General features: G+C 42.7%; 1 protein-coding gene across 1 annotated transcript in view; it reads left to right on the top strand.

Annotated features, from left to right (window-relative positions):
- Window positions 1–26,969, top strand: part of SUSD1 (sushi domain containing 1) — a 145,976-nt gene that overhangs the window by 55,928 nt on the left and 63,079 nt on the right. The window contains exons 7-10 of the mRNA XM_075559026.1: window positions 4,059–4,156; window positions 4,961–5,147; window positions 19,034–19,143; window positions 25,609–25,801. Of these exons, the coding sequence (XP_075415141.1) occupies window positions 4,059–4,156; window positions 4,961–5,147; window positions 19,034–19,143; window positions 25,609–25,801 (588 nt within the window). The remainder of the gene's footprint in view (window positions 1–4,058; window positions 4,157–4,960; window positions 5,148–19,033; window positions 19,144–25,608; window positions 25,802–26,969) is intronic.

The raw sequence follows: 26,969 nt of genomic DNA, 5'->3' as shown, positions 1-26,969 counted from the left end.
CGATGGACACCCTGTTCTTACAAAATGGGACTTCAGAAAGAGGAAGGAGTGCTCACATTCCCCCCTCCCCTATTCTCTGCTCAGCCCACTGAAGAAGCAGCAGACACCCAGTGCTCCCCTTCACTCCTGTTCCAGTTGAGCTAATTAATGGCCTACAATTGGTTACACTTATTGTGTAATTAAAGTGTAAACTTCCAAAGTCAATTGACAGAAATGTTTTCAGTTTTCAGTACCATTGGAACAAGGGTCTAGCCGCCAAGGAGATCCCTCTTTAAAGGGCAGCATTGATGTAGGTGTTCCATTTCTGAAATGCTTACAAAGTCTTCTTTCTACCCGATTTGTTGAACCCTGGAAGGAAAAACAACTAACTTTGATAGACTGTTCTTTGGGATGAAACTGCTAACACCCCTATCACCGGGTCTGAACAAACCGCTCTCTTTGAAATGCTCAGTGTTCTCAGAAATTGGAGTCCCATCTGGTGGCAGAGCATGGCACAGACTGGAGGCAGATGGCGTCTGTGAGGTGTCATTTGCAGTTGTCATAGGAAGGAGCAAAAAGGAAAGATGACGAGAAAGGAAACCTTCATGTGTTTGCGTCCATTCTAATCGCTGCTGGGTCGACAAAGTGGCCCAGAATGAGAGGGGAATATGCTTTCCTGGCAAATCCAAGCGATGCAAGGTGGGATGCTTTATTTTCCTTCTGGACTGGGACATATCTGAATAAGGAGAAGAGTCCGGGGCCCATCAACTTTAAAGGGCCGCAAAGGGGAAAGGGGCCGGGAATATTTGGGGACTTATTCAGGCCAATAAAAGACCAATGTCAACCCCATTTTTATGCTCCTCACGGAGGTGAAGCAATATAGGTTCTTTGCATGTCTTATGGTTCCCCTGTCACAATTGGAGTATTTGATTGCTTTTACGTGATCTGCTCTCCTGGATGGTATAGTGGTTATGCTTTGGGCTGCTAACCTCAAGGTCAGCAGTTCAAAACCACCAGCTGCTCCTCGGGAGAAAGATGAGGCGGTCTGCTGCTGTAAAGAGTTGCAGTCGACTGTGATAAGAGTTGTATGAGCCCCTAATAAAACTTTTAAAACAACAAAAAAAAGAATAAAAATGTTTATACTAAAAAAAAAAAAAGAGTTGCAGTCTTGGAAACCCACAGAGTTCTACTTACTCTGCCCTGCAGCCTCACGATGAGTCGGAATGGACACAGTGGCAGTGAGTTCTTTTTGAGTATTCCAGGAAGAAATGCTGACATACAGACTGACCCACGATGCTGCAGTCACAGGGGAGCCTTTGGATTTTTACAGGAGTTTGCCTCTTTCTCTCTCTCTGCCACCATGTATTCTCACAGATAGTTGCTGAGATAGTTTGTTGTGTCAACCTGGCTTATCGTGCCAACTTGGCTGATAAACACATGCAGGGTTAATTGAAGGGCAAAGGGATAAATGGCTCGGTGAGCCTTGCCTTTTGAGTTCTCTGGTCTCTTGCTTTCTGATGGTCGGACTAGGGTGCAGCTGCCTTAGCCAGTTCCCTGCCTCAGCTGGCAAGGCTCATTTCCTGCAAGACATCCCCAAGGAGAAGCCGCATGGACCTACCCTGATGCAGCCCTGGGTGCTGTAGCAGCCGTGTGGAGACACCTGCCAGCATATTTGCTGACTTGGCTTTCCTCCTGTAGTCGGTATCATAATGTGTGTTTTGTGAGATGGAGGAGGTCTTTGTGGATTGGTGTCAGACATCTGGGTTAATGTTGGACTTGTGGGCTTGGGCAGCACTGGGTTGGGCTGTTTTCTTGATGTACACTTAATCTTTATATAAAACTCTCTCTTATACATGAGTTTCTGTGGATTTGTTTCTCTAAAGTGCCAAGAGTGACACAGTTGGCCTCGGTTTTCTCCAGACTGGGTAGTGTGGGACACAGAATCTTGTCGTGCTGCCAGTGAGGTGCTTTGGTCACGACGATCTCCCGGTGGGGAGAGAGATCCGTCTCCTGTGTCCAGTGGAAGGACACTGCAGAAGGACTGAGGGTTTGAGTCTAAGGTGCCTGAAGGCTAGTTCCTGTGCTGCTAGGGGACTGTCAAGAGGTTTCAAAAGGGAAAGAAAGGAGCAGTGTTGAAGAGTCATTTTCTGAGATGGAGAATTCCCTTTCCCCACTTATTTGCTTTAATCATTTTATAGGGGGGCTCTTATAAACCTTATAACAATCCATCATTCAATTGTATTAAGCGCACTCGTACATAGGTCACTATCACATTTCCAAAAACATTTTCTTTCTACTTGAGCCCTTGGTAGCAGCTCCTCTTTTTCGCCCTCCTTCCCACCCTCGTGACCCTTGATCAATTATATTTTATTATTACTATTTCATACCTTACAATGTCTGTTGTCTCCCTTTACCCATATTTCTGTTATTCGTCCCTCTCAGGGGGTTAGGGGGGGAGGTTCTTTCCGATGAATGTCTTGCCTTAGATTTTCCACAAAAGGGAACGGAATGCTTCCATTTATTATGCAACAGGGACTAAAGTCCCAGGAAGCAGGACTGAGGCACAAGATGAGTGACGCATCAAAGGAGAGAGAGGCCAGACCAAGACACTTTATCACACTGGTCTCCCATTCTGTGCAGCTGGTGGCTCCGTCTGTGGACTGCGCCCAGGGAAGCTTTCGAAACTGTGGCGTTGTAGGACTGCCCTTCAGGGGAACGGAAAGGGGAGAAAAAATACCCACTCATTTCTGTCCTTGTGAAGTGGAAACTCCCCCACACTTCCAAGCTTGGACTTGGATGTCACAGCAGGGATGCTGCAGAGCACAAGGCAAAATAGGATGTTGTGCTTTCAGAACCCATGAAGAGCCGGGACAAGGAACAGGCAAGGGGGCTGAGAGGTTTTTGGGGAAAAGAATTCCTGAAAAGTGCCTGCCTTGGCCAAAAGGCTTGACATTGCACTGTGGAATATGCCTGTTGGGTGGAATGTGAATTCCCTTCCCCAGGGACAACAGCATGGTGATGTCTGCCAGGGATTGTGCTCTGCTTGATACTGTTGTAAAGGAAACTAGTTTCTCAATTCTATTTCTGTAGTGTTCATTTCTAGTAGATGGAATACAATTGATGTTTTTTTTTGGGGGGGGTCGCTTGACTTTGTCTCCTGCAGCCTTGTGGGGGGTGTTCCCTAGCTCTTTGTGGAGATCTTAGGGTTCTCCATCCACAAGGTCGTGTCATTTGCAAATAAATATAGTTTTACAGAATGCAGGGGATTTAATTTTAGAGAAATAAAAGCCGGAACTGCCCTCTTCCCCATCTAATCATTTTTTTCCAGCTGGTTAACTGTGTTACCTCAGGGAATGAAGGCCAAATTCATTATGTAGAATAAGGAGACTCTGCCTTGGAGGTCCAGATGGTTATGGGCTCAGTTGATTGGAAGTTCAAGGCTACCTGAAGGTGCCTCAGAAGGACAGTCTGTTGAGTTAAGTCTGAAAAGTCAGCCATTGAAAACCCCCAGCGGACACCTCGGCTCTGACACGCAGAGGGTTGAGAATGTTTTCAAGGAATAGAACATCCCGAAGAAGCGATGTCTTCCTGAGAGATCAGGATTAAATAGCTTCAGTTAATGCAGTCCCAGACATGCGCACTAACCGTATGAAGAATTTATTCAAATTATCCAGAACTGGTCCTGAGGAACGGGTCTATCTTACGATACCTGCCATTTATTTCCTCTATGAGAAACAATGACCTGAAAATGAGATCGCCCCCTCAGCTGGTTGGGGTTCACAACACGAAGGACGACAGGTCTCAGCTCTGAGCCCTCGTCCCATTCCACCTGAGTGGCACACGACTGGCATCCAGTGGGTCGTCAGACTAATCACAGGCTGGAATACTTAGCCCCGTGTAAGCTGCCGTTTCCCCCTTTTCTTCCAGCTGGGGAACAGGGCCAGCCTGGGCTAGTTTGACTCTAGATCGGAGCACAACTGGTACGCAACAGAGATGCCACCTGTGCAGGTTAGCAAGCGCAGGTCTCTGTTAGGATTTTTTCTAAACAACATTGAGTGGACTCTCTTTTTATATTTTAGAAATAATCATGGAAATTAGTGATGTATCAGTGTTTAATAACACCTGCGTGAGGTGGAAAATAAACCCCGGAAGAAGGCATGCCCGGATTGCATATACAGTAAGTACAATAATCTTTGTTTCCTCTTTTGGGCTAGGATAAAAATGGGAGCGTGAATTCCGGAAGCGCTTCTCAATCTAGTTGCTTCCCAAACCCATCGCTATTTCAGAAAGTGGATGGTATTTCAAGACAGCTGGGTCCTTTTGTTATTCTACATTCTGTCTCTAATGTAGCCGTCATTTGACAGGGTGTATGCGTGGGGGATGTATTTATATTTGGCATCGTTTTTCTTGCTTGTTTCCAAGCACTTCTGCCTCACTCCCCCAGAGCAAGCCTGGAAGCGGCTGCTGACTCAGTGACAGGGCCGCTAGTTGGTCCTCAGGCTTGACGGCCTCCATTGATTGCTGGCCCTTGTGTGGAGGAGAGTGTTCACTCACGAGAGGCTCGTGGTTTGGTCTCTTCTGAGTTTAAGGAGCCCTGGTGGTGTGATCCTTACACGTTGGGCTGCTCACTGCAAGGCCATCAGATCGAAACCACCAGCCGCTCCTCGGGAAAAAGACCTGGCTTTCCATTCCTGTCTTGGAAGCCCTTAGGCGCAGTTCCACGCTGTCCTGTGGGGTCACTATGAGTTGGCAATGACTCAATAGCAGTGACTTTGGTTTGCTGCAGGTTTCCTCAGTGTTTGTGGATTCCTGGCCTGGTCAGACGGCTGATAACAGAAGTTTGTCTTATTTTCCTCCCTGGTTGAGCAGTGTGGTATAACAATGGAAGGGCAGCCTCATAGGACCCAGTAGTATGAACATGTTGCTCGGCTGTTTTAACTGGAGTCATGGTGAATTCACATGATCTCTCCTCCTTGTCAAGATCTCCATTAAAGGGCACCGGTTGGACTCTCAGGAATCAGTTCACCTGGACACAGTCAGCTTGGCCACAGAGAGCAGAACCCCAGAAGTGTGCCTAGACCTGTACAGAGGCACCAACTACACGGTGGGCATTGCTGCTGCCCCTCCCAGGCGCTCTGTGCCAGCCGTCATTGGATTCCAAACAGCTGGTAGGTGGAAGTGAAGTTTCATTTCCTCTAGAAAATGCTAAATACAGGAGGTGGGGAAATGTGCTTCAGAAACACCCGTGCAGAAGCGTTTATGCTTGTTTCTGAGATCAGTAGCCAGTGGATGTAATTGCTACAGGCAGGGGTCAGAACCAGAATGGGTCCAGTGGCAGAGGTGCCCATCCTGTTGGTGCCAGGCTGAGTCGGCTCCGGAGCTATGCTTCTCAGATGGGTCCCCTGGTTGATGTTAAGGTAATAAAAGGGCATGTACAAGAGGAGACGCTTGTCGAGAATCCAATGAGTTCTCAACAAATGCTTCCTCCCCCTGCGTCCCCACTATCATGATCCCAATTCTACCTTACAAATATGGCTAGACCAGAGGATATACATAGGTACAGATAGCAACTGTAAACACAGGGAATCCTGGACAGATGACTCCTTCAGGACCAGTGGTGAGAGTGGCGATGCCTGGAGGGTGGAGAAAATGTGGGGTAGAAGGGGGGAACTGATTACAAGAATCTACATATAGCTTCCTCCTTGGGGGATGGACAGCAGAGAAGAAGGCGGGGGGGAGATGTCGCACAGTGTAACATATGACAAAATAATAATTTATGAAGATGAAGGGTTCATGAGGTCGGGGGAGTGGGGACGGGGGGAAATGAGCAGCAGATATTAAGGGCTCAAGTAGAAGGCAAATGTTTTGAGAATGATGATGGCAACAAATGTACATGTTTTTGACACAATGGATGTATGTGATAAGAATTGTACGAGTCCCCAATAAAATGAAAAAAAAAAAAGAATTCCCAAAGCATTAGAAGATAGCCAAGTGGCTTACATTTTCAGGAAACTCAGAAGTCATTTCTGGTCCTGACTTGTGAGGGGGAAGGAGCCAGGGAAGCTGGTCCGGAAACTTGGCATCCAGGATGGGAGGTGACCTCAGAACTGACTGGCTTGGGAAATCAAGTTGAGAGTCAAGGAGTGATGGAGGAAGTCACCCGAGGGTGCAGGAAGGTATCTATTGGGAGCAAAGGGGAAGAGTGAAGAGGAGGAAGTGTCAAGAAAAAGGAATAAACCTCATCGCATGTAGTTGTCGCATGACTTTGCATGTTAATACTGTGGTCAATGATAATAATTTTTAAAATTCTGCTTATGAGATATAAGGAGGAATTAAATAGTTGGAGGTAAACCTTGAAAGGTCATAAATGTCATTATGTTTGGTGAGCTGAGGTAGTTCTCAGCTCATTTTTTGATGTTGTCTTCTTAATACCCCCTCAAGTATTACTGCTACTAGGTATGGATTTGGTCGAAGTGATGGAAAAGTCAGCCCATCTTAACAATATAACAATAACAGCAAAAACCACCAACTATGAAGTTGCACAAATTAGGTCTATGGGTACACACACACACTTGCACGCATGCATTTGGGTAAGTAAAAATGTATTGCTACTGGTGTTTCAATTTATAGATAGATAGATTTATTCCAAACAAAAGATGGATTAGACATGACTCTGGGATCAATGGAATGATGCACATAAATCCTTACTTGTTTCAGTCTCATCGGGATCCTTAAAAAAGGAATATATATTTTATACCTTAGAAAAAGAGATTTTGTGGTCAGGGCTAATATCAAATTTTTAACAAAACTCAAGTGGATATCTTCCAAAATACTGAAGCTTTGAGAGAAATATATGGGAAGGCGGCCCTGCATAGAACTACACTTTTTAGATGGATCAGGCATTTTAAGGAAGGTTGGAAGACCTTAAAAATATAATTTAGTTAGTTAAAATTTAGCACCTTACCATTTGATCTCCCTTTTGCCCCATTTAAAGTTGTTCTACTTTTAAAAATATTTTCTGCTTTCCTTTTGATTATAGTTTTTCACTATTTAATTTTGTTGCTTTTGTATGTTATTCGGTATTTGAAATTCAAGTTGGGTGAATCTATAGAGACAGTAACTGGATTTCTTGCAGGAAGGTTGGGGAGCTAATAACAATAAATACAATAAAGAACATGTTCTAAAATGGATTGTGTTAATGATTGTGCAACTCTTGATATGACTGAATTATTGAATTATATGATATGTGGATATGTGCCAATAAAACTGTTGGGAAAAAATGAGCCAGAAGAGGGAAGATCATGCACTTTGATGAATGGAGAGACTGTGACTGAAATCCAGAAACTAGTGGAAGGTCACAGAGTGACCACTGATGCTAGAGCTGCTGAAGTTGGGGTGTCACTTGGTTGAGCATCTTTAATTTTAAGGAATGTGTTGGCTTCAGCAAACTTTCGGCTCTCTGAGTACCCAAGAGTTGTAAGAGGATCAGTTTGCTCAGAGACCAAAGATACTCAAGACTCTTATGGAACATATTGTAACTGGGGATGAGGCATGGATTTATAAATACAATGAGCAAAGTGTGGGATCCAGCCCCACATATGGATGAGTCCTAGAGATGGTTGTGTAATTGAAGGGAAGAAATTAACAGGCAGATAAAAGTTTTGGGGTACTCACATCCGCCATGACATCAGGAACCAGGTCTGAGCAGAGAGAGAGAAAATGTATTCTTACATCAACTTACATAGTCTCGGGCATGCAAGCCACGGTAAGCACATACAGAACAGGAAGGGGTTATATTAGAGGCCTATACCTAACAGGAGGGGGACTAGTGTGGGGTATACATGCAACAGGAAGGGGAGGGACTAGAGGTACATGAGTACATGTGACAGGAAGTTACATACCTAACAAGATGACGGCCCAACCTTGTTCCTCTCTGTTGGAGTATGGTGGTCCCCAACACTCAAATGGGTCCTCACGAGCAACTTTGCGATTGTGGGAAATATTAAAGGCAGACAGTGGGGGACAAGGGCTTCTTATCCCATGTCCGGATTGAGAGAATGAATGTATTTTCCAATGGGTATGTATAATGGGACTTACAGGTCTTTCATAATGCATGCATGTCGTACAGCTAACATATACATAGTCAATGGGTAATATCTTACACTGGTAACATCATAAACAAGCAATGAGGTGAATCATCACCTTGATCTCTTGCTAGTTGACCTTGAATACTCTTGAACCCTCCCCAGGGATTTGCTACAATTTATGGCTGTTTGGCTATAGAACCTGATTGCTCTTATCTGCAGATCACGCTCAGGCAAGGAGAAGTAGCCAGACACAGAAATGAAAGTAGCTCCTTTAAGACACCTTCCTGACACAACCTCTGAAGACAAAGCAGGTGAATAAGCAAATGTGGTGATGAAAGCTGATGGTGCCCAGCTATTAAAGGATATAGTGTCTGGGGTCTTAAAGGCTTGAAGGTAAACAAATGGCCATCTAGCTCAGAAGCAACAAAGCCCACATAGAAGAAGCACACCAGCCTGTGTGATCACAAGGTGTCAAAGGCATCAGGTATCAGGCATCATCAGAACAAAAAATCTTATCATAGTGAATGAGGCGGGGAGTGTGGAGTGGAGACCTAAAGCCCATTTGTAGGCCACTGGACATTCCCTTACAGAAGGGTTTCCGGGAGGAGATGAGCCATTCAGGGTGTGATATAGCAACAATGAAACAAACAACTTTCCTCTAGTTCCTACATGCTTCCTCCCCACCCACTATCATAATCCCAATTTTACCTTATAAATCTGGCTAGACCAGAGGATGTACACTGGTACAGATAGGAACTGGAAACACAGGGAATCCAGGATGGATGATCCCTTCAGGACCAGTGGTGTGAGTGGTGATACTGGGAGGGTGGAGAGAGGGTGGGTTGGAAAGGGGGAACTGATTACAAGGATCTACATGTCACCTCCCTAGGGGATGGACAACAGAAAAGTGGGTGAAGGGAGACATCGAATAGGGCAAAATGTGACAAAATAATAATTTACAAATTATTACGGTTTCATGAGGGAGGGAGGAGCAGGCATGGAGGGGAAAAATGAGGAGCTGATGCCAGGGGCTTTGATGGAGAACAAATGTTTTGAGAATGATGAGGGCAATGAATGTACAAATGTGCTTTACAAAATTGATGTATGTATGGATTGTGATAAACGTTGTATGAGCCCCCAGTAAAACAATAAAAAAAAAAAAAGACTGCTTCTTAAGGGGGCCTATTGTTGGGGGTGGCACATTATTTGGTTTGGAGAATGTGCATTTGAAACACTTCTATCTCAGAACAGTGGAGATCTTTCTCCAAATAGGGCTAGTTTTCCATGCCCGTGGTTGTTAGTGTAGAAATAAGGTCAAATACTTTCTACCTAGTCTTCAGTTTACCACGGTCTCAGGCTGGTTTGCCTGAAGTGCCCCTGAGCTCCTCTCCAGAGGAACAATCTACGATCCTTATCAGAAGGGAGTGGGCCCGACTTAGGGTGGGACAGACAATGGCATCTGATGCCAGGTGGCAGACAACGGCTCTGTTTCCCACAGCAAAGTGCAAACCAAACTGTGGCTTCTGAGGTGCTTTCCTGGGCCGGTTAAGTTTCTAGGCAGTGAGGGCAACTTAGAAGGTTATGATAGCTGTTTTTCAGGATTCCGAAAGGATCAACTTGATAGATTTTCTTTAAGGACCGAGGATGATCATGGAGGCTTATTAGGAAGATGTTTTTTTTTTTTAGGAAGATGTTTTAAGAAAATGAAAAACTACATTGTTGAGAAAAAGTACAGGAAAATCACACTGAGGAAGTTTTTCCCATCCTGACAATGAACCTGCTTATCATTCAAAGGTAGTAAAGGCTGGTCAATGAGACATCACAACCACCATTGCTGTCACAGTCGTCATGTTGCTCCTCCAGATTCCTTCTTGTTCCTAAAACTCTAGAGCGATAACAAAGAGTACAGTTTGAGTCTCGGCAGCATGTCCAAACTGCCATTTTGACGTGGTGTGAATTGAAAATCGTAGAATTCTTTGGGGGCAGGTTTAGAGAGATGGAGACATCACCTTCAGAAGGATATACCTCTAGATAGAGACTGTCGAGAAACAGTAGCTTCACATATTGATATTTTTGTTTATATTTTTCTATGATTTTGTAGCAATACTTTTTAAAAAAAACGTACTGAGGTCAACACTAAGACATGGAAGAGAGATAGAATTGAGACAAAGAATGTGAGGTTAAGAGCAGCTTTATCAGGGTAGGGAAAGGGAGAGCAGAGAAAGGGACGGGGCATCTTGAGCCCCTGGGCGGGTTCCATAGAGTTAGGTCAGGGACATGGCAGCTTGTCAGTGAGGCGGTGGGAGCTATCTAGGGCTCGAGCTTGGGAGGTAGATGTTGACAACCAGAAGGGAGATTTTTTGTTTGCAGCTGCAGGACCTTGAGCCAGGATGTGATCCGTGGGAAGTGCCTTTGTTGTTTGCCAACCTATTCCCTGGAGTGCTGGGACAGGGGCTGCCTTACCTTGGTCTGGAGAGAGAAGCTCCTTGGAAAGTTGGGGCAGGAAAAAAAAAAAAGAAAGTTGGGGCAGAAGATGCAAACTTCAATAGGTCATTTTTCTTGAGATGCTGGTAATGGCAACCTTGGAATTATATGCTCCTGAGGAGTCAGAGAGGAGATGGGGGCTGCCTAGTTCGGACCTGGCCCAAACACTTACCTTCACATGTATAAATAAAATAATTTCCTTCTAAGAATAATATATAGGCAAAGAAATGATAAGATTAATCTGGTAACTAATTAGAGGAACTCAAAGTTAATAATAAACTGCTATGGCTTTATTAGGGATAGCTCTTGTTAAAAGGTCATCCCAGGACTTTAAACTCATTTGCCACTGTTCAGTCTTAACGTTAACTTGTTGTTTAGTATTAACTTTTATTTTAACGAATACACTGTCTCCTTAGTTATCAACTCTCTTGCTGTCTGTCATTTTACATGTATGACCATAGTAGAATGACCTGATTATTTTGCACATTAATGATAGGCGATGACAGACACTGAGGTGCAAGGCAAGAACGAAGCTAGCTGTAATGATTAAGGAATGTGTCAACTTGGCTGATCCATGATTGTCAGCGATTTGGTCATTATGTGATGATTAATTTGGCAGTTTAATCCTCTACTTTGTGATCATATTACAAAAATGTTCATCCTCCATTTTCGCATAGCACCAATGTAGCATAATTGCCAAGTATTTAGAACCTAATCGTGTGAATAAGTGAGTACAGAGTGTATTGGATACCTATTAAAGTCAATTCCCACTGGGAAAAAGTTTGGTCTTTAGAGTCAAACCTAGCTTTCATCTTAACTCTACGTTGAAGAGTGGGGTGCCCATGGCTAATGTCTCTGGGCATCTTTTCTCTGCATGGAATTGTCTTAAATTTGCAAGTTAACCTAGAGAAAATTGGGATTTCTATTGAGACATTCCAACTGGGATCCAGGCATGTTTCCATGTTTACTCAATAGCTTCTCAAGTCTTGTCTTCCCTAGTTTTCTATTTCTTTTTTTTCATGGACAAGTGTATAGATGGGTCATTCTCTTTCTTGTAGATCCTGCACTTTTGCTTTTCTGACCTCATTATCTAGCTTGTGCTAATTTTCTTATAACGAACCTTATATTCTGTAACAGGTATATAGTTTCATAATTATTTTCTTAAAGTTGGACAGATTCGCTCTTAAGATCAGTTAAATTTTGCCCCTTTGGGGAGATCACTCTTGGACAGCTTTATCCATTTATTTCTGGTGCAGCAGATAAGCACTCAGCTCCTAACTGGGAGGTTGGTATTTTGAATTTACCGAGGGTTCCCTAGTAAGAGAGGCTTAGAGATGTACTTCTTTTTCTTCTTTTAAAAATCATGTTACTGGGGGCTCGTACAGCTCTTATCACAATCCATCCATCCATCGTGTCAAGCACACTTGTACATTAGAAATATACTTCTGAAGACCACAGCTCTTGCACTCCCTATGGAGTATAGTGTTACTCTGAAATACGTGGGATCACCATGAGCTAGAATCAAATGGAAACACAGGGAATCCGGGATGGATGATCCCTTCAGGACCAGTGGTGATAGTGGTGATACTGGGAAGGTGGAGGGAGGGTAGGGTAGAAAGGGGGGAACCAATTATAGGGATCTACATATAACCTCCTCCCTGGGGGATGGACAACAGGAAAGTGGGTGAAGGGAGACGTCGGACAGTGTAAGAGATGACAAAATAATAACAATTTATAAATTATCAAGGGTTCATGAGGGAGGCGGGAGCAGAGAGGGAGGGGGAAAATATGGAACTGATGTCAGGGGCTTAAGTGAAGAGCAAATGTTTTGAGGATGATGAGGGTAACGAATGTACAAATGTGCTTTATACAACTGATGTATGTATGGATTGTGATAAGAGTTGTATGAGCCCCCAATAAAATGATTTTAAAAATATAATCAAATAGAAACTTTTTTTGGTTTTGTTTTATTGTTTCTTAAATTTTCTCAAGTCAGTTTTTATAATTCATGTTTTCCAAAAGAGCTATCCATTTGGTTGAAATTTTAAACATATAGGCTGAAGGTCACATGGAATATTCTTTCTGAACTCCGCCCAGGATACACTCCTTTAAAGGGTTTTATTCCTTTTCTGAGACCTAATTTTGATATTCCTTCTCTGTTTTTAATTGCTTAGATTAACTTGGGTGTCTATTTTATTACAGTTTTCTCACAAAAAGAATGAAGTCTTTGGTTTTACAAAACTCTTTTTTTAAACTTGTTAATGTTTTCTCTTGTCTTTATCGTTTCTTCTCTTTACTTCCTTTCAGTTGGTTATATTATTCTGTTTCTGTATCTTGGAGTTGAATGCATGATTTGACTCATTTCCATTATTTCCTATTATATAACCAAAAAAACTTTAACATTTTCTCTCCCCACACGATTTGAATTCTTTGGTAGAATTCTTTAGGTATTGATCCATGATCTTTTTATTCTCGCTTTCAAGGCATGATGTAATTGCTATTCGGACTTTCCCTGCAATTGAAGAATTATTTTGAGTGTGTTAATATATGTCTCTCTTTTTCCTTATTTTCAAAGCATCATATAATTGCTATTTTCAGTTCTCCTTTGGTTAAAGAATTCATTATAAGTGTGTCAAACAAATGGCAGGGTTCTCTTAAGAAAACATTTGCACGTTGTTGTCACTTTCTAGTTTTATGACATTGCGATATGCTGTGTGGGGGATTGTTGACATTTTCCTGGGGCTTATTATTGAACTAACTTTTGTAATTCCAGCAGGCGCTGGATAATAAGGTGGTCTGCGATTTAAGTTGTATACATTTTAGCTCTTTTTATTTTAACAATTTATTGGAGCTCTTACAATTCTTTTCACAGTTCATACATATACATACATCAATTGTATAAAGCACATCCGCACAGTCTTTGCCCTAATCATTTTTTTCTCTTTTCTTCTTTTACATTTTATTAGGGACTCAAACAACTCTTACCACAATCCATACATATACATACATCAATTGTATAAAGCACATCCATACATTCCCTGCCCCAATCATTCTCAAGGCATTTGCTCTCCACTCAAGCCCCTTGCATCAGGTCCTCTTTTTTCCCCCCCTCCCTCCCCATTCCCCCCTCCCCCATATGCCCTTGGTAATTTATACATCGTTATTTTGTCATATCTTGCCCTATCCGGAGTCTCCCTTCCCCCCTTCTCTGCTGTCCCTCTCCCAGGGAAGAGGTCACATGTGGATCCTTGTAATCAGTTCCCCCTTTCCAACCCATTCACCCTCCACTCTCCCAGCATCGTCCCTCACACCCTTGGTCCTGAAGGTATCATCCACCCTGGATTCCCTGTACCTCCAGCCCTCATATGCACCAGTGTACAGCCTCTGTCCTATCCAGCCCTGCAAGGTAGAATTCGGATCATGGTAGTTGGGGGGAGGAAGCAACATTTTAGCTCTTAAGTTAACTTTATTAGTAAGATTACTCAGGACTTGTTTATTTTTCTTTTACCAACTTGGATTATAAATTTCCACAAATTCCTACAACTTCTAATAGTTCCATTTTACATATTTGGATGCAGTGGTATTTATTTCCACCACTCATCCGTCAGTTTGTCGTACTGTGGTGGCTTGGGTGTTGCTGGGATGCTGGAAGCTGTGCCATTGATATTTCAAATACCAGCAGGGCACTCCAGGTAAACAGGTTCCAGTGGGGCTTTTAGACTCACAACAGAGTCTGGAGAAGGAATACAGTGGCTCCTTTTGGGGGATTAAAAAATTCCAAGTCAAACGTACTACCATTGAGTCAATTCCAACTTTCCCCTTCTTTTTATTTTATTTTATATATAAAAGAGAGTTTTATATAAAGGGTAAGTATACATTAAGAAAGCATCCCAACCCAGTACTGTCCAAATTTCCTGGCATAGACCAGAGAGTGCTTCCGGTGCTTCATCAACTTGTTGAAACTTTTCACTTGGTATTCTATCAATCGCTGAAGCCTTGTTTTTGGTTAATGCTTTTAATACCATTGGTTCTTGCTCAGATGCTACTTCTTGAAATGGTGGAATGTAGGTGTGTTGTTGCTTTTTTTAGTGCAGTGACTCTGTGTTCTTTCCATCTTAGTTTGATGCTTCCAGCATCATTCAATGTTTTGCCCGTAGATCAGTATTGCAACTTGAGGCTTGAATGTTTTCTGGAGTTCTTTCAGTTTAAAATATGCTAAGTATCTTCTTCCATTTTGGCTTTCCAATTCTAAGATTTTACATATTTCAGAATAATATTGGACTTTGTCTTCTTGAGCTGCCCTCTGAAATTTTCTACCCAGCTCTTTGACTTCATCGTGTCTTCCATTTGTTTTAGCTGTCTAATAAGAGCAAGTTCCAGAGTCTCTTCTGACATGCACTTTGATCTTTCTTTATTTCCTGTCTCTTTAATGGTCTTTTGCTTTTTTCATGAATGATGCTCTTGATGTCCTACCACACTGATTAGGACATTTGTCATTAGTGTTTGATGCATCAAATCTGTTCTTGAGATGTTCTCAAAATTCAGGTGTGATAGACTCAACATCTTATTTTGGCTCTCGTGAACTTATTTTAGTGTTTTTTCAGCTTTATAACTGAACTTACATATAAGCAATTGATCGTCTATTCCAAAACCTGGCCTGGTTTTAGCTGCTGATATGAACTTCTCCATAGTCTTTCTCCAAAGATACAGTGAATTTGATTTCTGTGTGTTCCATCTGGAGAAGACCACATGTTTAGTTGCCTTTTGTGTTCTTGAAAAATGATATTTGCTATGAACAAGTTGTTGGTTTTGCAAAATTCTATCATGAGAGTTCCAGCTTTGTTTCTATTACTAAGTCCTTATTTCCCAATTACTGTTCCTTCCTCTTTGTTTCTAATCACAAACAATGATCAATGCATCTTAATTATATGGTCGATCAATTTCTGACTGAAGTCATTAGTAGAATTCTTCATTGTCTTCCTCACTAGCTTTTGTAGTTGGTGCATAAATCTGAATAATAATTGTATTGATTGGATTGCTTTGAAGGAAGATAGATAGCATCCTGTCACAGACAGTATTGTCCTTCATGATGGGCTTTGTAGTATCCTTTTTGACGATGAATGTCATGCCATTCCTCTGGATAATGTGATTCCCTGCATAGTACATCATAAGATTTTCTGATTCAGAATAGCCAATATCAGTCCATTTCAGTTCACCAGTGTCTAAGATATCAAACTTTATTTGTTCTATTTCATTTTTGATGACTTCCAGTTTTCCTAGGTTTGTATGTCACACACTCCAAGTTACAATCATTGGCAGATTTTTTTTTTACAGCTGTTCCTCTTAACCTCGATCTGTTTCTCATCAGCAAATGAAGATCCCGGAAGCTCCAATATGACAGGCTTCAGCCAACTCACATCCTGTGGTCAGCTGCACCCTGAGAAAGCAACTCCTCCTCCCTCACAGTTTGAGTGCCCTCCGTCCTGAGGGACTCATCATCTGGCACCATCTCCGACGTTGTTTTTCTTCCACTCATTGGGCCTTTAGTATCTGACAGTGTTGGAAACTATGCGTGAAGTTTTCAGTGCTCCCACCTTCGAAGTGGGGTGCACAGTCCTTCATCGTTTTCTTAGTCTAGAAGATCTGCTGAAGCCTGTTCACTTTGGGTGACCCTGCTGGCATCTGAATACCAGTGACATCGCTTCCAGCATCACAGCAACACACAAGCCACCACAGTATGACAAACTGACAGACAGGTGGCGATGTAAAGAGTTAGAGCTTCAGAACGCACCAGGGCAGTTCAACTCTGTCCTATAGGGTTGTGTGAGTCGGAATCAAGTCGATGGCAGCAAGTTTGATTTTTGGTTTCGAAATGCATTTTCAATTCTGTTTTTAAAACTTTTAAGTGTGCGTATTTAAAAAAATCTTCTGCAGTTTCCTTTTTATTCCTTCCTCTTTTTCAACTAGTTCCTTCTCTGCTGTCACTGTCTCTTATTATTTCATCTTTTATCTGTTATTTAAATCTGTCTTAAAATGTTTCATTAAAGGTACAAAATGAAAAATGCTGCCAAATATTACTTTTACTTTCCTCAATGATTTTTTCCCTCAAAAGTATGCTCCTTCTTGGCCTCCTAAACACTGTCTCCCTCTCCTTTGTAGAATCATTTCTTTCTTTCTTATTTTGCTTCTAGATTATCCTGGGAGGATAGAAGTTCTCTCTAAGTCTGATATTTCTCTCAAACCAAAATGAGTGGAGTTTCTTTTTGATATTTTCATTGTATATTATCAGCACACTACTCTCTGAGCTCATTTGAAGTATCAACTACTGGCTGGAGTGTCCAGTGGATCCCCTGGTTGGCACAAATGACTGCCAACCCAAAGATTGGCAGCTCGAAACTACCAAGAGGAAGACAACTCAAAGCTCAAACTGACAGCCATCGAGTTCTTCCAGCTAACAGCAACCTCATGGGACAGAGTAGAACTGCCTATGGATTTCTGAGATTGTAAATCTTTATGCAAGTAAAAACAAAATCTCATCTGGTGGGTTTACTTCACAGTTCACAGCCCAACACGTGTGTAACCCATGATCCCAGCAGGCCTCCTTCATGTCCCTTGGCCTCCTTTTTGCTATATTTTCCTGTTACTGTACTAAGAGGTTATTGTTATTAATTCTAGTAATATGTAAATATGAAAATAAAATATATTACACAAACCTTGGCTAGCTATCAGAATTATCTGGTGGACTTAACAATAATGCAGATTGTTCCAGCTTCACTTCAGACCTGCTTTTGTTCAAGTGTTCCTGACGTGCTTCCGGCATCGGGAACCGTCGGACTTAAAGCTGTCCGATGGAGGATTCTTCACTGACTTGCCCTGTTCGCTGTGCCTCCTCCCAGTTCCCATCTCGGTGGGAGCCAGTTCTCCACTGGCTTCGGTGGAAGCTGCAAATCCATGTTCCTTTCCTCGGGAGGCAGGCTACACAGCAGTTCTCTGTCTCTCTTCAGCCTGGTCTCTTCCGCTCTGTGCCGAGCAGAAATGTCATCCTGCTACTTACTGCCTGGCGTGTGACAACCAAGCCTTTTTCCCAACCCAGATGCAAATTTTGACCTATTTTCACTTATTTTCAGCCTCTTCTGTCAGGATTGGGGGTGGGAGCCAGAAGCCTTTGTTCACATTTCATCTTCCCCAGAATCAGACCAGAATCATCATTTTGTGTGAGAAACTTCTTGAGATGGGAAATATACAGAAAGTGCTTCTGCTCATGTTTCACTTTTATAGAGACAGATGAAGGGGCCTCCGAAGGTCCATGGAAAAAGGGAATTAAAAGACAGTGGTATTTTCCCACTAATTCTTTGAAGCGTCCTCATTTATTCTACCTGGTGCCTCTTATACGCATTCATCCACACGCATTTCTGATGTACATTTCATGTTCCTTAACATGATATGCACAGATCTGGCGGTTCTTGTTTCTGATCCTTCTGTTGCATCTTCATTATAAACATGGTGCATACAGAGAATAGGAAGGTGATAGAGGTCTTCACATTTTCTCTTGGAATCTTACTTTCACATTTTCTAATTATGATTTTTCTCCTCCCGGATTGCCTTATGCTTCATATGCCAGTGACATTTGGCCAATTCCGACTTTCACCAAAATAATTTGTTAGCATTATCAGCTTTGGGGGAAATATACTTAAAGGATAGTTAAAAACAGATGATCTTTGTTAAAAGGTTCTCTCATTTGTAAAGAATATGTAGATTTTGTTAGGAAATCTGCTTTTCGTTGACGGTGACCCCTGCATGGTCCTCCTGGAGTCTGTAAGTTCTTGGAGTTTTCTAGTAACAAACCTCTTCTTTTGACAAAGTAGAACATTGAAGGAATGGATTAGACTGAATGACTTTTCCACAATGGTTGAGGCCAGCCTGGCTTGTAACTGTTTTACTGCCTTAGGACTGAGCAGTGAGAAGCTATTGAGATACTCTTTGCCATGAAAACCAACATTCTTCTTTCTGGTCATCTCCTTGGTGGTCATATTCTACGTTGGAAAGTTCTATTCCCTGAAAAATCCATTTTTCCTCCCTGAAAGCTCGAATCCATGACCTTTGTCTTTTGTTCGCCTCTTTTTTTTCTCTCAGACTTTCTATCTTCTACTTACCTTCAAGCTAGTTTTCTTAGATGATCAGTTTCTGAGATCATTAACATGCACATTTCCCTTGCGTTTCCCAGAAGTCTTGGTATGCAGGAAGAGCAAGTGGGATTATCTTAGTTTCACAAGAAAACTAGACCTGGAGGGGTTAAGGGACTTAGACAAGGTCACACCACTCAGCAGTTGTAGAGCCAGCACGTCAAAGCCCAGTTGTATCAAGTTTAATGCTTTCCCTGTAAACTATCTTAAGTTGCCAGAGTTTCAGCTGGGCTTAGCCATGATCATGATTTGTGAAGATGGAGGAAACTTTCAATATCTCTCAACTCTCTTATCTTTTAGAAGATGGCATCTTAGAAGATGATGGAGTTTTCAATATTTCGATATTTAATGAAACGTGTTTGAAATTGAAGAGCCATTCTAGGAAAGTTGGATCAGAACAAATATACCAAGTAAGAAGACATCTTTTGCTGTCAGAGTTGTGTCACTTAAAAGTCGTAGGGGTCGACAAATGCGGATGCAAAGTGTTCAGAATCGAACAATGAAATGAACCTTCCGATAATTGGGATTATTGTGTCAAGAGCTAAATATTTGCAAGCGAGGGACAATATTGTTTTGTGGCTTGTTATAACTTTTCCAGTATTTTACATTTCCTACATTTTATTTTAATGCATGTGCTGATTACGGTTTATTTTGTCATGGAAGACACGGTTTGAGAAATTCATTGAATGGCTATTACTTTCATTTAATATGTGTCCATAAACATCACAAGTCTTAAGTAAAATTTTAAATCTGTTTAGCAGACACTCAGCTGGTTATTTTAAAATTAATTTGAGTACCTAGCATATTATGTGCTCGAGAGTAGCCTCAGTAAATATTAGGCTAAAGTGAGTTAAATCCATCCTTATTTATTAGAAAAAATATTGTGATGAGAACTTGGGAATGCCAAGTCAAGTTAACAGAAGTACACCAATAAGTAAGCAACTTTGCGGCAGTAGAAGGACTGCGTTGACAGAGGAATTGAGTGTGTGCTCGTGCGCATTCTGACTGCGTTGACAGAGGAATTGGGTGTGCGCGTGCGCATTCTTTACTAGAAGAAAGGCCGCTCTGAGTGACAGAGGAAGAAGTAGGAATTAACCAGCTAAAAGGGGAGGGTGAGGGAAAGCTTACTACAGGCAAGCCGAGTAGCCTGTTGGGTAACAGAGATTGTGCTTTCTGAGGAGACAAAGGGAAGAGTGGAGAGTGTAGGGATGAGGTAGAACAGGTAAGTAGGGGGCAGGTCCTAACAAGCCCTGGATGTGATGCTTTGGGTTTGGGTTTTATTGTTATGTCTAAGTAGGAGTGTAATATTTAGGTTTCTATGTTAGAAAGAATGCTGGAACTAGGAACATGCTCAAGTGCTCAAACAATGTAGTACAAGGTAAAAATGATATCTCACTTTAGTAGAGAAAGTAAGTTTAATTCAATACAGTGTTCTAGGACAACTGATTAACTGCTTGGCTAAGGAAACAAATGCTCCCTAACTCACACCCTACAGAGAATAATTAAAGAGAGTTCATGGAGTCAAGGGGTCCAGAAAGAAAAAGAAAGTTTGGAAATCGATGGTGGTAGCAATTGTACAATACTGCTTGACATGATTGAACTATGGAATGAGATGATGCATGTATTAACTCCTAATTAATAACAAATTAGAAAAATAATAAAATCCCAGTAAAAATTAAACTAAATGAAGTTAACATCAAGCCTTAATTAAAAATTCATTGAAAAAGGAATTGAGAGGGAGGGAGGCGTGGGGAGGGAAGGAAAAATGAGGAGCTGATATCAAGGGCTCAAATAGAAAGAAAATGCTTTGAAAATGATGATGGCAACATATGTACAAATGTGCTTGACACAACGATGCATGTATGGATTGTGATAAGAGCTTTAAGAGCCCCCAATAAAGTGATTTAATAAAAAAAATAAAAGAAAAGGAAATTGAGACCAGAAAGGATATAAAACATACCTTAGGCGAATAATTACCTGACCATAAAAGAAAAGGCTGGAAATGGACAGATTCGGTGACCTAGCAACGAAAATCTTCTGGGCTTAGGAACTTTTGTACATAATATTAAGAAGAAAAATTATAAAGGAAATATTTGTTGCTAGATACAAATTTATGCATGTAATACATGATACGCTCCTTAAAAATCCGTTGGAAAAAAAGTGAACATTCAAAAATAGGTTTGAAAGAGCACATACTATATTGCCAAAACTCACGCTCAGAAACTTGCTGTGCCTTACTAGTACGGATGGGACAGATGTCTAAGCTGAGGGTGCACGCTACTCTATAAACTGAATAAAGAAGCACTAATTCCCCGCATCTTGATGGTGCTCTTATATCAGCTGCTGGGCTGGAAAACGAGCATGACTTTTTCTGGAATGGTTACTTGTCGATGACAGGCATGTGCTGCCATGAATTATCCAGGCATCTCCATGAAGGTTAAGCGGTGGAGATGTTCTCCAAAGTTTTACTTATACTAGGGGGAACCAGAAGCAGCTTAACGGCCAGTCACATCTTAGGACACTGCAGACGTGAAAAATGCTGTACTGAACACTGGACAGCAGTTACTGGCAGGACTAGCAAACCCTCCTGCTGAAATGGTGTCTTGTTTCTCTCCTGTTGGTTTGACCTCTCAGTCTCCTTCCGCAGGAGCCTCTGCCTCTTCTTCCAATGCTGATCACTGCCCAGGTTGTGCCTTGTCTGTCCTCTTGTCATCTTGTACCCCTTCTTTGGACAACCTCACCCAGTCTCTTACCTGGGACTCCTACATCTATTTCTTCACGTTTGAGTTATTCTGTTAGTTTCTAAACCTGCACTCCTTTTTTCCCCCCTCTATTTTTTAAAAGATCATTTTACTGGGGGCTCTTACAGCTATTATGGTAATCCATACATCAATTGTATCAAGCATGTTTGTACATATGTTGCCATCATCATTTGCTAAACATTTGCTTTCTATTTGAGCCCTTGGGATCAGCTCCTCTTTTTTCTCACCCTTGTGACTCCTTGATAAACGATAAATTATTATTTTCATATCTCACACTGACCACTGTCTCCCTTCACCCACGTTTCTGTTGTTCATCCTCCTGGGGGATGGGCTATGCATTGATTATTGTGATTGGTTCCCCTTTCCACTCCTCTTACCCCCTCCTTCACCCTACCTTTTATTGATACTCTCATTCTGTTCCTGAGGTGGGTATTGGACCTGGACTCCGTGTGTTGTGAGCTCTTATCTGTACCAGTGTACATGCTTCAGTCTAGGCAGAACTGAAAGGCAGGGCTGGGGTCATGATAGTGGGGGGTCAGGAAGCCTCAAGGAACCAGAGGAATGTGTGTTTCTTTGGTGCTACACTGTTCCCTGGTTGACTCAACCCTTCCTTATGACCTTTCTGTGAGGGGATGTCCTATTGTCTGCAGATGGGCTTTGGGTCTCTGCTCCAACCCACCTCGTTCTCAACAACATGTTTTTTGTTTATTTTGTTTTGGGTCTTCGGATGCCTGTTACCTGATCCTAGCAATATCTCATGATCATACAGACTGGTATGCTTCTTCCATGTGAGCTTGTTGCTTTCCTACTAGATGGCCACTAGTTTAACTTCAAGCCTTTAAGACCCTAGGTGCTATATCTTTTGACAGTGGGGCACCATCAGCTTTCTTCACTACATTTGCTTATGCACCCATTTTGCCTTCAGCGATCGTGTCAGGAGGGTGAGCATCACAGAATGCCAGGTTGTTAGGACAAAGTGTTGTTCTAATGTTGAGGGAGGGCTTGAGGCCCAAAGTCTGTCCACTACCTCAATGTATTGCCATATAAATATATGTGCATAGGCCAATACCTCTGTTTCTATGAATTTATATATTTACATATGCACATACCTACATTTATACCTCTATCCATAGCTTTGCTTCCTAGATCTCTCCTCTTTTTCCTTTTACCTTCCTCCTGTCCCACCATCATGCTCACCCTTCTTCTGCCTCTTAGAAATCCCTCTCAGCTAGCTTGCTGTTGCTCCAACACCACTGGGATCTCTATGTTCTCAGTGTTGCTTATAATTTCCTAGCTGTTTCCCTGTCTGTGGCATTGTTTGCTCCCCCCTCATCCCCACTCCCTGCCTCCTCCTCCCAGCCCAAGCCCCTCCAGAACCTTTGGTCCCATTGCTTTCTCCGCAGGCTTGCTTCCCATGCCTATCTTATGTAGGTAGGTAAAACCAACCCTCATGGAGACAAAACAAAAAGAAAACAACAAGATTGAATAAAAAGGGAGAAAAAAATAAATAGTAAAAATAAAACACTGCAAACAAACGAAAAAACATACCTAGTTCTAGGTCTGTCCTCTGACCTCCATGACTGTCTTCCCACTGGCCCTGGGGGGTTCCGGGAACTGCCCCTGCTAGCCTAAAGTCTATTTGGGGGGCTCCTCAGTGGTTTTGTGACTTTTCTTTGCTCCCGTTGCTGATCTGTTATGTTCCCTTCTTGGTTCACCCTGCTGTGTGAGTGTTCAGACCGGACTCATTCCCCACCATGTGTCCCCAGTATTGTCCTCTGTCACCGTGTGCTCCAGCGAGGGGACATCGTGTCAGGAGCTGTTGTCAGCCCCATAGTCCTCCCTGTGCCTTAGCAGCTCCACGCAGGGACGTCGTCCTCAGGGCTTGGTGTGCGGATATGGGGCCTAGGCCGTCCCTCTCTCTTTGTCCGTCTTGGTTTGCATCCATGGGTGTGGCAGGCCAGCCCCTCTCCCCAACCTGGAGGTTGAGTGTTGTCCTCTGTCGCACACTCTTCTAGCGAGGGGACCAGTTTGGCTCTGATTGGGGCCGGCCCTGTGGACCACTCTGTTCAGGAGTTGCTCCAGCAACTCCTTATACTTTCTCTGGACCGTGTCTGTCCCCAAGTCACCCTCACACCCGCAGCGTCCTTCATCCTCTCTCCCACCTGGCTCCTTCCCGCTCATTTTTCCAAGCTCGGCTCCCGCCTCTCTTCAGTGGAAGACATTCCAGCTACCCCCGCTCTAAATGTTCCCGCTCCCCGAAATAAACGCTTCTCCTCCACTGCCTTTTCACATCCCGAACTCACCTCATGGTCTTTCCCCTTTCCACGCTGACTTATTTTTCCCTCCAGTGAAGACGAGGAAGTCTTCCCTGATGCCCACAGAGGCATCCGGGAGTCTCTCCCAACGGCTGCTACAGCCTCGTGTCTTTCAAGGTTGCTTCCTGGTTGGTTGATTTGCCTGGACACTCGGCTCGTGGTGTCCTCTTGGGAGTGGCCCAGTGGACTCAGCGGGCCACGTGTTGGACTGCTGGCCAAAAGGCTGTGGTGAGACCCTGCCAACTACTCGGTGAGAGAAAGATGGGACAGTCTTTTCGTAAAGATAGACGGTCCCTGAAATTGGGTGCCTTTGAGAGTCATTATGAGTCACAGTTGATGTGATAGTAGAGAGCTTGGGTTTTGTTTAGATGTTTAAAAATTTTTTGGTAGTGGATGGTGGATCTGTGAATTCTTTGTGTTACCAAATCAAATACCAGACTGACTTGAGTTATCAACGGTGAATTACTTGAGGTTTAGAATGGGTGGAATGGAGGTTAGGAATCTTACATGGCATTGTATTACCAACACTACGTATTCTGGCTAGCAAATTGTAGGCAAGTATTAAGTATCCAGTGAAAACCCAAAACCAAATCCACACTCATGGAGTCAATTCCAACTCCTAGCAACGCTAGAGGACAGGAGAGACCTGCTCCTTTGGGCTTCTGGGACTTTCTAGTCTTTATGAGAGCAGACAGCCTCATTTATCTTCCCTGGAGCAGCTGGTGGGTTCGGACTGCTGACCTTGGGGTTAGCAACTCAATGTGTAGCCCATTATGTCACCCCGGCTCCCTAAGTGTCCAGCAGATAGATATTTATAGGATGGATGAATGACAGGGGAAAAAACCCTTCTCCATCATTGGTAAATGCAATGGCGTTGTTTTCAAATGATCCATACAGTGTGAGGAACGCTTTGGAACTACAAGGTGATTTTTGTCAATATTTGAGTCAACTAAAACCCACATGGAAAATGGAGACTGACTTGGCAGAGGTGCAGCCTGCTCAGTTGTGTGTTTTTCTCAAGCCAGGGGAAGCCGACTAAATGTAGAAATGGTGACGTCAAGTAGAGACTGCCTGGATGTTTGGAGTTTTCTAGAATGGGTGGAACCGAGAGCCGCCGAGGGGCATGGGTCTTGAGAGTATTGGACTTAGAAATGGTTGAGGTGATGGGCAGTGATATATCTGAGGGAAGGGAGGGGAGGAAATATTGAGAGAGCAAATCTTCTGCATTGTGGGAGTGAGTGGCCTATCAGAATGGGAGATTGTGAGATCTTGGGAGAACATTTTGGATGACAACATGGGGTAAGTTTGATCACGAATGGGGGTAGCTAAAACAGGGGGAAGGGAGTTCATATATATATATATATATATATATATATATATATATATATATATATATATATATATATAAAATCTGGGGCAACTTTTGTACAGTTTGCAAACATTCCCATAAAGCTTTTGAATGAAATTAAATACATTTGCCCAGTAGTTTCAATGCAATCTTCTTTACCTGGGTATGCACCAAGGGCTTTCCTTTAAAAAGCCCCATGTTTAATTGTCTGAGGGAATCCTTATGCATTTAATGTCTAGTCCTATACCTGGTTGAGGGGGGGAATTTGACTAGGACAGAGAGGTAGCCTTGCAAAGTTAACTTATAATGCATTAAAAATAATCATAAGCGTTGAGGACAAGTAGAAGAAACTTCCTTGCTCGTATGTCCATTTTGTGTGTAGTCTAGACATCTGCAGGAGTCAACAGGAAATGTAACACAATGCTTTTTTTTTTTTTAATCTCATGACAGTTTAAAGTTCTGGGTCAAAGGTGGTATCTGAACAATGCTTATCATGCAACATCATTTAACTTCACGATGAGAGAAGAAATGTCGACAGTGTGTTTACATCTGTACCCAGCAACTGATTACACCGTGAATATCACTCTGCTGACATCCCCCCGGCAGCACTCAGAGCAAATCAAGACAACCACCCCACCAGGCGGTAGGTATAGATGTCACGGCATTTTATACTGTTGGATAATGTTTTCAAAAGAGGATATTCCAGCTTGGAGAGACTGGTTAGATTGAGACTACTCAAAGCGCTCTCACTTGGGACCCCACACTTGAGACAGCCAGGCTCATAGGGTGGTCATTAAAGACAGCTCAGAAACCAGGAAGGCCAGAGCCACAGTGGTGCTCTCTAGCAGGATGTAGAGACCTCGTGACTGCCTTGTCAGCACTACATCCAATCCGGAGAACAGTTGCCTAATGAAGGTCAAGCACCTTAGAAATTCTTCCCTTCCCTTGGGGCATTTTAAGAAGCGCAGAAAGATCGCTGTATTACTCCACAGCGCCCCCTAGGGTGAAGGAACAGAGACTCATGACAATTTTTTGTTTGCATGTTTTTCTTTCTTTCCTGGGTTTTAACAGCCAACGCTGTAGGCAACCAGTTGGAGAGACCCCTCCACTGAAGACGGACAGAATAGTGTAGTTCTTGCTCTTGCCTGCCTGAAGCCTCGCTCCAGCTGTTTCCCACTGCTCTTGGGGGATCGGGTTGGGCAGTTTCACTTTTGCACTTGGGAGACTTTACCATGTGTTTCCTAAGTCTGAAAATTCACTTTTAAAGTTTTATTTTTCCATCTCAGATTATTCCTGGTCACCTTTCCCTAAGTGTATCTCATGCCAGCATACGCATAACCCCCAGACACATTTCCAATTGTATATTGATGACCATATGAAGGGATGCCTTCACATGATTAGATTCTCAGAGAAAGTACAACCTAAATCTTAAATCCTTTTTTCCCCCTTGTGAATTAAACTATTAAGGCATCAAAGTCCCAGAATCTTTCTTCCTAATGTCTTTCTCTACTGAGTCCCAGGTTGCTGTACTTTAGACATCTTTTTTTGTAATAGAGATTGCTTCTGGGGCTCAGTTACCTTCTGAGTGCCCCAAACCTACTACAGACCTTAGGACAGCACCCAGCAGATAACAATGGCAGTGGGGAAAATGGCTATCATTCCTTGAGCATTAAATACATGCAAAGCACGGTTTAACTCAATTGATCCTTCTGAAGAAGGCCCTCGTATTATTCTCATTTGACAGACACAGGCACTGAGGCCCAGCGATGTGAAGCAACTTATCCAAGATCTTACAGTGAGCAGGGGTGCAA

The sequence above is a fragment of the Tenrec ecaudatus genome, chromosome 10, assembly GCF_050624435.1.
Source record: "Tenrec ecaudatus isolate mTenEca1 chromosome 10, mTenEca1.hap1, whole genome shotgun sequence".
NCBI lineage: Eukaryota > Metazoa > Chordata > Mammalia > Afrosoricida > Tenrecidae > Tenrec > Tenrec ecaudatus.
Note: the sequence above shows the minus strand (reverse complement) of the source record. Positions and strands in the feature narration are given on the sequence as shown.